We start from the raw sequence: 15,939 nt of genomic DNA, 5'->3' as shown, positions 1-15,939 counted from the left end.
TGGTCTCTCAACTGCCTTATTTTCTTTACTGTATAAATACCGCAATAAAAGGCAATGCTTATCCATTCCCTTAACGATAGGTTCTGTTTGTATAGGAAGAGGTGAAACCACGTTCCAGAGCTGCGCGTGAACCAAAGGCTGAAAAAAGGTGAGTTTTAATACTTAATTTTTCTTAGATGTATAGCTGATTTTGCTCTGCGCAAACATTTACCTTTCTTTCTTACTTTATTTTTTATGTCTGTTATGTTATGTTTGTTATTGATGATAGGAAACGCTCCTTCACGGTCAACGAGGAAGGCGCACTTTTTTCTTTAAAGATATTTTAAAATCCTGTACAGTATAAAGTTTAAAGGTAATCTATTCACATTTGAAAAAATCCAAAAACATATTTTTGTCTCATATTTTGCAAATGACTGCCCAGTCATTAAAAAGAATCAAAACATAAGTTTAAAATGGAGTAATAGATCGTATCCAAGTGCAGGGTCGGGTCGAGCAATGATTTGCGAGCAGGAGATAATTTCATTTTTCTCGAGGAAAATCCGTTTTAGTAAATCAATATTCAATTTATGAGTTTAATTTATGAGTTTTTTTACTCATTTTATAAATGATTATTTTACACCTTTGTCTGCTTCGATAAATTCTGTATAATTCAAAATCGAGTAATATCTACATGTAGTACAGGGTACATGACTTGTTTCTTTTTCTTGAATTATCATTATCTCAGTCTACCAAAACAAATAAATTTACAGGTAAATTTACTTTCATCAACAGAAATAGCGTTTAATAAGTACCAGCACTGAATTATGTACATTTTAAAGCACCAAGACCACATCACTGCTTTCTTTCAGTCGACTTCAGATGATCGTCAGTATGGTGATGTTACAAATGGTATTCGTTGTTTTTGGACTACAGGCCGTTGTTGGTGATGTATCTTCCGTCTTCAATAATGTTTTTTTCGATAATCTGATCTCGTGGCTTCTCATTCAAATAGGCTTTTTGATGTTCCGATCAATTGGATTCCTGTATTTTTTAAAAATTCAGCTTCATTTAAGATTTTATTTTCAATTCTCCATTTATCTATCACTTTGCTGTTTATTTATTTATTTAAAGGGCAAGGTTTCACGTACTTTGGACCAAAGTCAACCGGCGCAGACGACGCGGCATCCATCGTGGCCTGTCCTCCAGGATTCGTTGGTACGGACTGCGCATGCTCCAATGATGCTGATAGGTGTGACGGAGCGTACTTCAACAGTGACGGCGTGTGTACAGCTCGTAACACGTATAGGAAGAGCGGAATAAGAGTGAGTGGTATTTTTTTAGAGTTTATTGACAGTGATTTTCATTATGCCAAAATACGTGGGCAAGCATCTGATCATGAAGTGAAAATAAAGTAGGCAGAAAATGCTGCTAAAGCCTGTCTACGTTTGTGGTTCCAGCACCAGCGCAGGGTACATGTACTTGCCACGTGATACATGCCACGCAAGAAAGGGCGGGGGATTGCTTATGTAATTTAAAATAAATATAATTAATCGTGGGTTAAGATATGACAGTGTGACATTAAATTAATTGCTTCTCGACTTCATACACGTATTTATCTCTCTTCATTAAGGCGCGTGTGACCTGCCAACCGCTCGAGTCTCTTCTTCATATGACCAGTGTGGGAAGCCCTGGCTACGTGTCTAATCCTGTGGTTTCCTGCCCCGACGGCAGCCACCTCCTCCATTGCGGTTTGAGTCATCCGTGAGTTTTACAGTTTTCTAGTACATGCGTTTATACCCCATCTACTTAGATCTTTATAAACTAAATCGTGTATTCAGTTCCTTTCGTGACTAAAGCAATAACACAATAAAACTTTATCTATGGACTTGGGATTTACCTTTTTATTAACTTTTATGGTTAATAATTCTTGCTGTACCACACAACTAAAAATACGAGAGGTAGCCTGCATTGGAGCCAAAGGAAGGGCTGAAGCATATCTGAACTCTCTCTCTCTCTCTCTCTCTCTCTCTCTCTCTCTCTATATATATATATATATATATATAGAGAGAGAGAGAGAGAGAGAGAGAGATTTAGGTATATTAATAACATGTAGGAGTTCATAACATTTTATCATATTCGGTATACAAATGAATGCAGATCTGCGGTCTTGCAAGTTTTATTGCGAAGTTCTAATACTGATGCATCTATGAAGTCTACTCTAAAGATGAATAATTACATTAATAAGATCACAATTTTCATCTTTGTAGTAGATCTTCATAGATGTATCAGTAATATTACTTATTTACTCCTTTAAGATGTACGCGGATATTTGACATGCATCTTCAAAATTGCAAAGATCAAAACAAAATTTTTGCCTCAAATATATGAAGTTGCCCACTCTTTAGGTGAAAATCGTTGACATTGAGTAGGAAAGTAGCCCTAGCTTTGATTTTAACTACACCAGTGGCATGACCCAAGTACTATAGTAGTAAATAATACATCTGAGGTCATATATATTTGCTATCAACTTTACTTATGTTTCATTCTAGGTGGATTCAAGATGAGAGTGACCCACAATTCAATGTCGTCACTGACGTGGAGAAAAAGCAATGCAGACTGGAGGGCAAACAATGTGTGAAGTGTCGTCTGTATGCCTATTGCATTTCCGTAGGTGCGTAATGGGAAGACATTTACGTGGTCTAGTCAGTATACGTAATGGCAACAACAAGGAAATTATTTTCGTCCACAGTTTACGATTAATTTAACAGTGACTGAAAAAAAATGTCACGTTCCACGGTGTAAGGTACGGGTTGGGGGTGGGGGGGGGGAGGATTTTTTTATTTTTTTCCCCAAAATGTCTACAAAAATACATGTAGATAGATACATGCGCATTTTACTTGCGGTTCATTACCCACTCCCAGCCGAACCTAATCATGTAAATGGTTAGTGCGGTTTGATGGGGTAGGGCATGTAGCCAAAAACAAATGAAATTGTCTTCCGCCTTGTTTCAGGCAAATAAAGCCCAGTTGTTGTTATGACACGCGCACGGAAGACATCAATGCAGCAGGAAAAATGCCAGCAGAATGATACTACTAATCGGCGAGATTCTGTAACGAACTTCAACCATATACACTTGCTTGTTGTAGACAAATATTCCACTTCTTCATTATCTGACAAAATGTGCCTAAATGCTAAAATCTCTTTCAAATTTGAGTTGCGATTCTGTTTGATCTAAGGGCCTAAATTCCAATCACTGGTGAACTTGAAAGCAAGGAAGACGGCAATTTGAACGAAATAAAACAACTACATGTATTTTAATACATTAAAATAAATATTTCATACTCGGAAACGGGTTTCCTTTTTTATGGCGATACCTCAGATTTTTTTGGTAAACAAGTTAAGTGAAAGCACAATATAATGAAAAATTAAGATGAACAACAACGATTTGAAGGGGAAAGGGGGGTCTGCGCATGCGAAGCGTGTGGAGGAGCACGTGCCCCACGCGATGTGCTTTCTCCTTTTGCAACTTTGACCGTTGTCTCTCTCTGAATATAGCTCAATATCCCCCCATATCCTGACAAAGGTAGTCCATGCCCACCAGGTGGCACTGTAAGGACAATAAGACGAAACAGCGGTTGAAGTAAAAGTAGGTGTCTTTATTAACATAACATGTAAATTTATCACGCAGGATAAATAGCAAGAAAAGATTTAAACATATGGCTGTTGCTTTCATTGCGCATTTAGTTTTAATGGATCTCATTGAAGCATGATTTGTATTCTGCCCGACAAATTTGGTAAGTTGGTTAACTTGTGGCGAATTCTGAAAATATTACAGTTTTATAGCATATAATGATAAAGAGCATATATTCTGGTTATTTCTGTTTATTTATTGTCAGGGGAAGGATTTAAATGTCAGACCCACAGTATTGGGGGGGGGGGGGGGGCGGGTGCTGAAGTTAGTATTTAGGTTCAAGTTTCCACTTTCGTTTTTTTTTTAAAACGAACCTGGAAAACAGAAACAAGTAAAACGGAATGTTAAACACCTCAGGAGACTACTCCACAAAAACCCGAATAATTACTTTAAATCCCACACTAATCATCAAGTTTGCAAAAAGTACAAACAACTTCTGAAAAAGAAAAAACAAGAACATAAAGACAACCTCCATGAAAAGCCTTTGGACTTTGAAGAGAAGAATCCCAAAGAATGTTGGCAAATTATCAAAAAACTTAAAAAAGAAGAGGATCAAAACAACCTTATTGCCCCTATGTATGGCACAATTATTTCCAACAACTGTGTGGTATCCCGCATCCCGTAGTATACGAAATGAAATGCTTAAGACTTGGCGACCATAATTAACTGGTGTGATGACTAAAATCTTTAACTTGGTCTTAAACTCTGGTGAGATTCCTTATGTTTGGAATTTAGGCATAGCCATACCACTCTATAAGTCTGGTGAGTGTTTGGATCCCTCAAATTACAGGGGACTTTGTATTACAAGCTGTTTGGGTAGGTTATTCAATTCTATTCTGGCAAATAGGCTAACTGACCTGCTTGAAAAGGAAGGCAAACGTAGCAAAGAACAGTGTGGGTTCAGACCAAGTTACAGAACAACTGATCACATTTTCAAACTTAAATCAATTATTTTAACAGATATACTAATCAAAATAGGAAGGTCTATGCATGTTTTATCGATTTTAAAAAGGCATTTGATCCAGTGTGGCACAAAGGTCTACTTCTCAAATTACAGAAACTTGGGATAGGAGGAAAATTTTACAGCGTGATTAAACAAATGTACAAAAATACTAAATTAGGAATCTCCACAGGCAAAAGTTATTCCAAACCCTTTTTGGCTAAAATTGGAATCCGCCAAGGTGATAACCTAAGTTCAACACTCTTTAATGTATTTATAGACGACATAAAAGAATCCCTTCATACATGCAAAACCACAGACAAGGTAGATGGCATCAACCACATACTTTATGCCGATGATCTGGTCCTACTGTCAAGAACAAGGGACGGACTGCAAAATCTTCTGAGCAAACTAGAACAGTACTGTCAAAAGTGGAAGTTACACATTAAATCAAAGAAAACAAAAATTATGGTGTTTAGCAAAAAGGGCAAACTTGACCATCAAACAAAATTTTACATAAATGATGAACCCATAGAAGAAGTAAAACAAAACCCATATTTGGGAATAGTTTTCTCCAACACTGGCTCATTAAAGGAAGCAATTGAACATTTGAAGAAAAGGCCTCTAAAAGCCCGGTTTTCCCTTAAAGGAGCACTTGCCTCTCAAAACATTTCCAAACCACTTTTGTGTATGAGCTTTTAGACAAACTCATCAAACCAATTTTGCTTTATGGTTGTGAGGTCTGGTCACAGGAGATACTAAAACAGAATAACATGTCTCTGAAAAAGATCAATAAAATGCCGTTCGAACCAGGTACACTTAAAGTTTTGCAAATGAATTTTAGGTCTAAGAAAGCAGGCTAGCAATACCATGTCTAGAGCCGAGCTCGGCAGGTACCCTTTGTTTTCAACTATAGCCAAACTTGTCCAAAGATATAGTCTTAGACTGGAACAACTGCCAGATAATAGAATTGTAAAGCAGGTGTACAATCTTGAGCAAGATACAAAGGGAAACACATGTACAGATTCCATCCAATCTTTTCACTATTGGGGTTAATCAGAAGATAGCAACTCACCAAAGAAAATACATCAAAGAGAAAAGCTAGTAGAAAAATTAAACATAAAAATCGAAAAACTCTTTTGGCAGGAATTAAATAGATGGACATCAAACAAATTAAGGACATATAAAACAATTAGAAAAACTTATGAATGTGAAAATTACATCAAAATGAGTGTCTCCTCCTTAGATATCAAAACACTGGCAACAATTAGACGAAGTGACCACGACCTGGCAATAGAAAGGGGCCGATACACAAACCCTAAAACTCCACCCGATAAGAGATAATGTAAAGCTTGCAACTGCGTAGAGGATGAAAAACACTTCCTCATGGAATTACAAGATACACTATTGAAAGGCAACGAATGCATGATGAGTTATTGAAAATCAGTGTAGTGGGTCTAGAGGACAGTGATCAGATATTGTCAATTCTTCTTAATCCACCCTGTGAAAAAAGTCTCAAAGTAATAGAAGAATTTGTAAAAACTGCTGTTAAAATACATAGTTCACCTACAATTTAGTACATCACAGCCACTAATTGTTGATAATGCTGTGAATAGCTTTAATAATTTTAATTAATTAATTAAAATTAATCTTATAGCATGCATTAACACGTGTGTAATTTAAGCATAACACATATGTAAACATATATAAATGTATATCCTCTATATATTGTGTAAATTATGTAGTCTAGTGAGCCAGCAAATGTATTCATACCATTCAGTTCTCAATAAACTTATTATTATTATTATAAATGTGCAAAAACAAATTTCCAACTGATTTAAGATGTATAACATAGAGGCCATTTATTAATTAGACCCCGATGTCATACATTTGAAATCAGACGGGTTTTGATTGATCTCAAAATGTGTATCATTTGGTGGAAAAGATGTCATGTATTTTGTTACATTGTTGAAGTTTTCATTTCTAATAACTTTGCCTTCAGTCGCCTATCTTGGTATCTGCCCTTTCCTTTGAAAAAATCTCTCGAGCCTGTCAGTGTGTTGTGTTATGTGCTTCTATTTGTGTGCATTCGAGTCTGTATTTGTGTGTGCCTGTGCGTGTTCCTGTGTATTGTTGCCGATTTTTCCAAAAATAAATGACTCAGTGTCGTTGTTCGCACTCACTACCAAATAAAATGAAATTTAGTTTGATAAAAAAATCATATCTCAAAGCATAAGAATTTTTTTTGTTTTAACCATGACATAAAATGTTGCCCCAGTTGTTCAAGCTTGTTAACCAGATTTTTGTAAATTTTTTAAAATAAATGTTTTGGTCAAATGTTTTCCAAGGGTACTGCGTTTGTACCGGATTGTCACTATACCAGATTCTGTCTGTAGAACACCAGAACTGAATAAAGGTCAAATTGACTTAATAATGCCAATTTCCAACATTTTCTTTATACAGTAGATCTACCGAAAACATCTGTTCATAAATTCTGTCAGAATATTCCTTTTTTCACGCAGCCATGCTGCTGCTTTAATCAAAATTGCTTAAAAAGGGTTCAGTACTTATGGTTCGTAATTATGTGTCATTTTCTATGGAAAAACAAATTTTCAACTAATTTTAGATGTATAACCAAATGTTACAAATTGAGATCAATCAAACCCCGTCTGATTTAAAATGTATGACATCGAAGTCTAATTAAACAATGGCCTCTATGATATACATCTAAAATCAGTTGGAAATTTGTTTTTTTTTTTCATATTTGAACCATTACGGCGACAAAGCGATGCACCGACTTATATTTTACTCCCGTTCATTATATACTTGTAACTATTTGCTTGAAAAAAATATTGCCCGTATAGATCCACTTTGTAATATGAAGCAATTCAAAAAACAAATGCAATCGCCTGTTGAAAAGAGGGGTTTTCGTAACAAGTACAGGTCCGCCAAGCAGGTAAGTTGTTCAGAAAAACATCGTCGGCGTTCGTCGCCGCTACCCTCAGAAAAATGTATCCTCCATTTTGGTTATCTAAATATTAGTGCCAATGTACGTTTTAACAATTAATTTTGATTTTACTTATAGTTTGAACTTTCGATGTAAGACTTAAAAACTTATTCTCGTACTGTGGATATTTTTACATGTATGTAATTTTTGGCCATTTGTCACAACGAAGATATGACAATAACAGCCGTGTACTGTGGGACCGAAGCGTTGTACTTACTCTCTCTTTCTGTCTCTAATTCAAAGACTAACTGAGTGAGTAATGCTAACTTATTATTTATAAATCTACCGAAGCGAAGGTTTATATAATTTTGTCAGATTGTTCCTTTGATCTTTTCACGTCGCTGTGCCGCCGGTATGGTTAAAATATGCAAAAACAAATTTCCAACTCATTTTAAATGTATAAGATAGAGGCCATTTATTAATTAGACCTCGATGTCATACATTTGAAATCAGACGTGTTTTGATTGATCACAAAATATGTATCATTTTATTACATTGTTGAAGTTTCCATTTCTAATAACTTTGCCTTCAGTCGCCTATCTTGGTATCTGCCCTTTCCTTTTAAAAAATCTCTCGAGCCTGTCAGTGTATTGTGTTATGTGCTTCTATTTGTGTGCATTCGAGTGTGTGTTTGTGTGTGCCTGTGCGTGTTCCTGTGTATTGTTGCTGAATTTTCCGAAAAAAAATGACTCAATGTTGTTATTTGCACTCACTGATGATATTCTCTGTTTGTACTTGAATGCACCGTAGTTTTGTTGACTTCACCTTCCTGTTTCAATAGCCAACTTAAATCTGTTAAATGAATGAGATTAAAATTAAAACTACTACCAAACGATCAATGAGTGACTTTTTAAACAGTGCGATATACAAGTTATAAAATTGAGATTAATCAAACCCCGTCTGATTTAAAATGTATGACAGCGAGGTCTAATTAATCAATGGCCTCTATGATATTACATCTAAAATCAGTTGGAAATTTGTTTTTTCATATTTGAACCATTACGGCGGCAAAGCGATGCCGCTAATTCCATGATAGTCCCACCGGCTCCACATGCACCATTAAACGCATTAGATCTCGGTCTTGAGGTTTAATTGCTCAGCTCCTGCAGCAAAGGCGCGTGTGGAGGCGGGGAGACCATCATGGAATTAGCGGCATCGCTGCGGCTCGACCATACCTTCGTAATATTTCACGTACAGCTCGGCGACTATCGCATAATTTGGCACGTGCGTATATTACCGCCTGGGCCATGCGTGCTTCACTTCAAATAATGAGGCATAATAAGAGGTCAGTGGCTGTTAGACCGTCACCGGCATCGCACAGTTGACGTCATCTAAACAGTATAAGGATTTCTGCACAAAAAACAAATGAAATCACCTGTTGAAAAGAGGGGTTTTCTTAACAAGTACAGGACCGTCAAGCAGGTAAGTTGTTCAGAAAAACATCGTCGGCGTTTGACGCCGCTACCATCAGGAAAATGTATCCTCCGTTTTGGTTATCTAAAAATTAGTGTCAATGTACGTTTTAGCAATTAATTTTGATTTTACTTATAGTTTGGACTTTGATGTCAGACTTAAAAACTTATTCTCGTACTGTGGATATTTTTACATGTATGTAATTTTTGGCCATTTGCCACAACGAAGATATAACAATAACAGCCGTTCACTGTGGGACCGAAGCGTTGTACTTACTCTCTCTTTCTTTCTCTAATTCGAAGACTAACTGACTCAGTAATGCTAACTTATTATTTATAGATCTACCGAAGCGAAGGTTTATATAATTTTGTCAGATTATTCCTTTGGTCTTTTCACCTTGCTGAGCCGCCGGTATGGTTAAAATATGCAAAAACAAATTTCCAACTGATTTTAAATGTATAACATAGAGGCCATTTATTAATTAGACCTCGATGCCATACATTTTAAATCAGACGTGTTTTGATTGATCTCCAAATGTGTATCATTTTATTACATTGTTAAAGTTTCCATTTCTAATAACTTTGCCTTCAGTCGCCTATCATGGTATCTGCCCTTTTCTTTAAAAAAATCTCTCGAGCCTGTCAGTGTGTTGTGTTATGTGCTTCTATTTGTGTGCATTCGAGTATGTGTTTGTGTGTGTGTGCCTGTGCGTGTTCCTGTGTATTGTTGCTGAATTTCCAAAAATAAATGACTCAATGTCGTTGTTCGCATTCACTGGTTGTACTTTGTTTGTACTTCAATGCACCGTTGTAGCCGTTCGTTGTCTTATTTCATTTTGTTGACTTCAACTTCCTGCTTCAATAGATAACTTAAATCGGTTATGTATGAGATTAAAATTAAAATCAAAACCAAACGATCAATGAGTGACTTTTTAACCAGTGCGATATACAAGTTATAAATTTGACTGATATACTTTTATTTCATCTTTAATCTTTCATTTTAGTTATTTTGTTTTAAAATTGTTCACATATGTCTTTTAATTGTCCTTCGATCTTATTCGCTTATGGTTTTATTCAACTATGATGCAAAGAGTGTATTAATCCAACCTTCGGGTTGCAAATTTGATAATGATTAAAAATAATATGATTATAGACAAAAATATTGTCGTCATAATACGCTGATATTTTGAACCGTTTGGTATCAATACCACAGTACATTTAGCTCCTACATGTATATCTACGGCGTTTAATTGCCAAATAAAATGAAATTTTGTTTGATAAAAAAAAAATCACATCTCAAAGCATAAGAAAGTTTTTTTCTTGTTTTAACCATGACATAAAATGTTGCCCCAGTCGTTCAGGCTCGTTAACCAGGTTTGTAAATTTTTTTTAAATAAATGTTTCGGTCAAATGTTTCCAAAAGGTATTGCGTTTGTGCTGGATTGTCACTATACCGGCTTCTGTCTGTAAGGCACCAGAACTGAATAAAAGTCTGACAAAATACGAGAAACTGACTGAGTAATGCCAATTTCCAACATTTTTTTTATAGATCTACTGAAAACGTCTGTTCATAAATTTTGTCAGAATATTCCTTTTTTTTCACGCAGCCTTGCTGCTGCTTTAATCAACATTGCTGAAAAAGGTTCAAATATCCGTAATTATGTGTCATTTTCTATAGAAAAACAAATTTCCAACTAATGTAAATTGTATAACTTGAGATCAATCAAAACCCGTCTGATTTAAAATGTATGACATCGAGGTCTAATTTATCAATGGCCTCTATGCTATACATCTAAAATCAGTTTGAAATTTGTTTTTGCATTAAAAATGACATACTATTACGGATGTTTGAACCTTTATCAGCAATTTTGATTAAAGCAGCGGCACAGGGGCGTAAAAAAGGAATATTCCGACAGAATTAATGAACTAACGTTTTCGGTAGATCTATAAATAAGCAGTTGGAAAAAACTATTACTCAGTCAGCTTTTGCTCGACTTATCGAGAGAGAGAGAGACAGAGACAGAGCAAGACTTCTGAAACACTTGTGGTACCACAGTGACATAACGGTATCAAACAGGTAGGTCATATGTCTGTAAAACATGTATTTGTATTTTAACTTCTCAACATACAGAAATTCAAACATATTTGTATATTTCACAGACCAGACTGAAATCCAGGCACATTTTAAAACCGCTTAGGTCAGATTGATTTTCATAGAAACAGACAATAGAATAATCACATCCCTCATAAAAATATTTTATGTAAAGAACCTCTGACCAAGAACGCCTTGTATTAACTTAGTTGCATGCGGAGAATTAAAAATCATTTACTTTAATTTTTTGGGTCTCACATAGGGGTTCTTTTAACCGCATGTCAGTCCTGTGAGTACTTTCACAAAAATTTTGAAAATTCTGTGCTACGTGATACTTTGAGTGAATCAATTCAGAAAAAAATGGATGGGATCTTTAGAGTTAATAAAATTGCAGATCAGTTAGGTGCGGAAAACTCGCAGAGGGGAATTTAAAACCGTGCCTGGTTTTCAATCTGGCCTGTGCATGTGATATATATATATATATATATATATATATATATTTATTGTATATTTATTGGGATAGTATATTTATTGGGATAGCTTAAAAGTGATAAGGGAAATCGTACCAATACACCAGCCAGTCGTAATAATTAAGTGATCTTCATGTTTAAAGATGTATAGCTGACTTTGCTCTGTGCAAACATTTACCTTTCTTTCTTACTTTCTTTCTATAGCACGCAAGGACTATATAGGTGTATTAAAAGTCAAAGAAAAGGCATGTGTTTTTCACTGGATCTTGGTTTATTCACATGGATTCACAAGACACGCAAAAACATTTCTGCCATTCCTTTAAACTATAAATTTCAAGTAGAAATAACAGATTCAAAAGTAAGAGTACTATGTGTTCCTCCTACGGAGACACTGTGATGAATGAAATAAAGTGCAAAACTCATGGGGCACCACCCTGAATGAAAAGTTGTCATTTATGCAAATGAGTGCATTAGATGAGCCGGACATCAGGCTCCTCAATCACAACAAAAGTTAACTAAACCTTATACTTTCTTTCTTTTCTTTTTTTTTTTTTTGTGTTTGTTATATTATTTATTGATGTTAAGAAACACTCTTTCCCGGTCCACGAGGAAGGCATACATCTTTCTTAATTCCTGTATAGTATAAAGTTTAAAGATAATCTATTCGCATTTGAAAAAAATTCAAAATCATATTTTTGTCTCATTTACTGCCCAATCATTAAAAAGAATCAATATTTAAGTTTAAAATTAATTAAAGATCGCATCGAAGATCAGGGTCGGGTCGAGCAATGATTCGCGAGTAAGAGATAGTTGCTTTTATCTTAAGAAAAATCCTTTTTGGTGGGAAAATATCGTATAGATTACCTTAAGGCATCAATATGCAAACTATGAATGTCAGTCTTTTTTTATATATTTTATAAATGATGATTTAAATGATGACTTTGTCGGTGTCAGTGCTGTGTTATTCAAAATTGAGTAATATCTACATGCACTAGTAGGTACAATTTACCGTAGGTGCCTCTGAGACTGGGTTCCCCCATCTAGATCGATCTAACAGGATCAATTCATCTCCAAGGGGTTTCTCGCTAAATTGCTTTCAGCTTAAGCGTATTAGATGTCTGGCACGCCAACGGTAGCTGCTTAACGATAATTAATTACCTCTGAGCGGCTTAAGTAGGCGTGACAGACATCTAAACCGCTCAATTTAGCGAGAATCCCCTAAGATTCGATGTGACATGTTTCTTTTTCGTGAATTATCTCAGCCTATAAAAACAAGTAGGTAAATTTACTACCATCAACAGAAATAGTGTTTAATAAAGACACGCACTGAATAATGTACATTTTTAAGCACCAAGACCATATCACTGCTTTCTTTCAGTCGACTTCAGATGATCGTCAGTATGGTGATGTTACAAATGGTATTCGTTGTTTTTGGACTACAGGCCGTTGTTGGTGATGTATCTTCCATCTTCAATAATGTTTTTTCGATAATCTGATCTCTTGGCTTCTCATTCAAATAAGCTTTTTTATGTTCAGATCAATTGGATACCTGTATTTTTTTTAAATTCAACTTCATTTAAGATTTTATTTTCATTTCTCCGTTTATCTGTCACTTCGCTGTTTATTTATTAATTCATTTTATTTATTTATTTATTTATTTATTTCATTATTGACAGGACAAGGTTTCACGGACTTTGGACCAAAGTCAACCGGCGCAGACGACGCGGCCTCCATCGTGGCCTGTCCTCCAGGATTCGTTGGTACAGACTGCGCATGCTCCAATGATACTAGTACTGACAGGTGTGACGGAGCGTACTTCAACAGTGACGGCGTGTGTACAGCTCGTAACACGTGGAACAGAGGCGGAATAAGAGTGAGTGGTAATTTTTTTAGAGTTTATTGACAGTGATTTTCATAATGCCAAAATACGTAGTTCCTCCGTGGGCACGCATCTGATCATGAACTCGAAAATAAAGTAATGAGAAAATGTTGCTAAAGTCTGTCTGTGGTTTGTTGAAAGGGGGTTGCTAATGTACTTTAAAGTAAAAATGAATAGTCGTGAGTGTAGATATGACATTAAATTAATTGCTTCTTGTACTTGCATGATATTAATCTCTCTTCATTAAGGCACGTGTGACCTGCCAACGGTTCGAGTCCATAGTTCATATGACCAGTGTGGGAAGCCGCAACGTGCCTAATCCTGTGGTTTCCTGCCCCGATGGCAGCCACCTCCTCCACTGCGGTTTGCATCATCCGTGAGTTTTGCGGTTTTCTAGTAACGCATCTACTTAGATCTTTATAAACTAAATCGTGTATTCAGTTTCTTTGGAATTCGTGACTCAACTTAACAAGATTAAACTTTATCTACATATGGATATGGAATTATAACTTTTTTCTTTTTATTTACTTGTACATGTATGGTTTATAATTCTTGCTGTACGACACACTTAAAAATACGAACGGTAACCTGCATTGCAGTCAAGGGAAGAGTTGAAGCATCTTCTAACACTGCCTGTATATAAAAGGCGTTTAACTGTTTTAGCTATATTAATAACATGTAAGAGTTCATAACATTTCACCATATTCAGCGTACAAATGCTTGTAAATTTGCGTTCTTGCACATTTTATTGCAAAGGTCAAAGCAAAATGATGGGATTTTTGCCTTAAACATCCCAAAGTGAAAATTACTGACATTGAGCTGGAAAGAATTATCGCCCAAGCTTTCGATTCGGCTTAAAATTTAGTACGGAAATGAGTTTAACTACATCGATGTTACAACCCAAGTATTGTAGTAGTAAATAATATATCAAAAGTCTTATTTTGTACCAACTTTATATTTCATTCAAGGTGGATTCAAGTTGAGAGAGACCCGCAATTCAATATTGTCACCGATGTGGTGAAAAACCAATGCAGATTGGAGGGCAGACAATGTTCTGAGCCTAAGTGCCGTCTGAATGCCTATTGCATTTCTGTAGGTGCGTAATGGACAGACATTAACGTGGTCTAGTTACTATACGTAATGGCAACAACTGGGAATTTAGTTTTTGTCAACAGTACACGATTAATTTAACAGTGACATGTCTCATTACACGTTCCACGTACATATATATGTGCGTAAATAAACCAGGTCTATGTTGCCTAGCACGGTGTGGCTTTATTCCTCAAATCTCTACAAAAATAGATAGATACGTGACATTTTATTTGCGGTTTATTGCCCACTCCCAGCCGAACCTAAACACATAAATGATTAGTGCGGTTTGATGGGTTTGGCGTGTAGCCAAAAACAAATGAAATTGTCTTCTGCTTTGTTTCAGGGAAATAAACCCCAGTCGTTGTTATGACACGCGCACGGAAAACATCAAAGCAGCAGGAAAAATGCAAGCATAATGATAATACTAATCGGCGAAATTCTGTAATGGACGTCAACTATATACACTTGCTTGTTTTAGACAAATAATCCGCTTCTTCATTATCTGGCAAAATGAGCCTAAATGCTTAAAAGCTCTTTCAAATTTGAATAAGGATACTGTTTGAACTTTGGACCTAATTTCCAATCGCTGGTGAATTTGAAAGCAAGGAAGATGGCAATGTGAATGAAATACAACAACTATTAATAAAATATCATGCTTGAAGACGTGTTTCCTTTTTATATCCATGCCTCAGTTTTTTTTTTTTTTTTTTTTTGCTAAACATGTTTAGTGAAAGTACAATATAATGAAGCATCTTAAAAGATGAAGAACAACTATTGGGAAGGGGAAGGGGGGGTCTGCGCATGCGAAGTGTGTGGGGGAGCACGTGCCACACGTGATGTGATCTCACTCTTGTCTCTCTCTCTCAGAATGGGGCCATTCAGAATAGATGATCCGAGTATTGACCGGTCCGCCGACTAAATATGGCCAACCCCACTTCAAAAGCGATCCCGCTGATTCCCAATGTTCTTCCCGCTTTCACAGGCACCATTACACGAATTAAATCTCTTTAATTGCTCGGCTCCTGCAGCGACGGCGCGTGTGGAGGAGGAGAGACCATCATGAATTTAGCAGCATCGCTTTTGAGGTGGGGTCGGCCATATTTAGTCGGCGGATCAGTTAATACTCGGATCATCTATTCTGAATGGCCCCTATAGCTCAGATATCCCCCTGACAAAGGTAATCCATGCCCACCAGGTGTCACTGTAATGATAACAAGACGAAACAGGTTGAAGTAAAACCAGGTATCTTAATTCATCAAAATATGCTCTATAATCCAACCATAATATGTAATTTTATCACGCTGGATAAATAGCAAGGGGTATTAAAACTTACGGTTGTTGCTTTTATGGCACATTTATAGTTTTAATGGATCTTAT

At 36.0% G+C, this 15,939-nt stretch overlaps 2 protein-coding genes across 2 annotated transcripts; both read left to right on the top strand.

Moving 5' to 3' along the window:
- The first annotated feature begins 23 nt into the window (after positions 1-23).
- On the top strand, positions 24-3,328 carry LOC106159076 (uncharacterized). Its single transcript, XM_086998152.1, has 6 exons — positions 24-148; positions 849-922; positions 1,111-1,301; positions 1,610-1,740; positions 2,529-2,650; positions 2,991-3,328. The coding sequence occupies exons 2-6, from the start codon at positions 859-861 to the stop codon at positions 2,996-2,998; spliced, it is 516 nt and encodes a 171-aa protein (XP_086854278.1). The 5' UTR covers positions 24-148; positions 849-858; the 3' UTR covers positions 2,999-3,328.
- Positions 3,329-10,998: 7,670 nt separating this feature from the next.
- On the top strand, positions 10,999-15,223 carry LOC147759414 (uncharacterized). The gene is made up of 6 exons (XM_086998153.1): positions 10,999-11,106; positions 12,970-13,043; positions 13,268-13,464; positions 13,719-13,846; positions 14,439-14,566; positions 14,906-15,223. The coding sequence occupies exons 2-6, from the start codon at positions 12,980-12,982 to the stop codon at positions 14,911-14,913; spliced, it is 525 nt and encodes a 174-aa protein (XP_086854279.1). The 5' UTR covers positions 10,999-11,106; positions 12,970-12,979; the 3' UTR covers positions 14,914-15,223.
- Positions 15,224-15,939: the final 716 nt, after the last annotated feature.

Source organism: Lingula anatina, chromosome 10 (assembly GCF_051362555.1).
Source record: "Lingula anatina isolate TDL-2025a chromosome 10, LinAna3.0, whole genome shotgun sequence".
NCBI lineage: Eukaryota > Metazoa > Brachiopoda > Lingulata > Lingulida > Lingulidae > Lingula > Lingula anatina.
The sequence above is the reverse complement of the archived record's forward strand: the minus strand, read 5'-3'. Positions and strand labels throughout refer to the sequence as shown.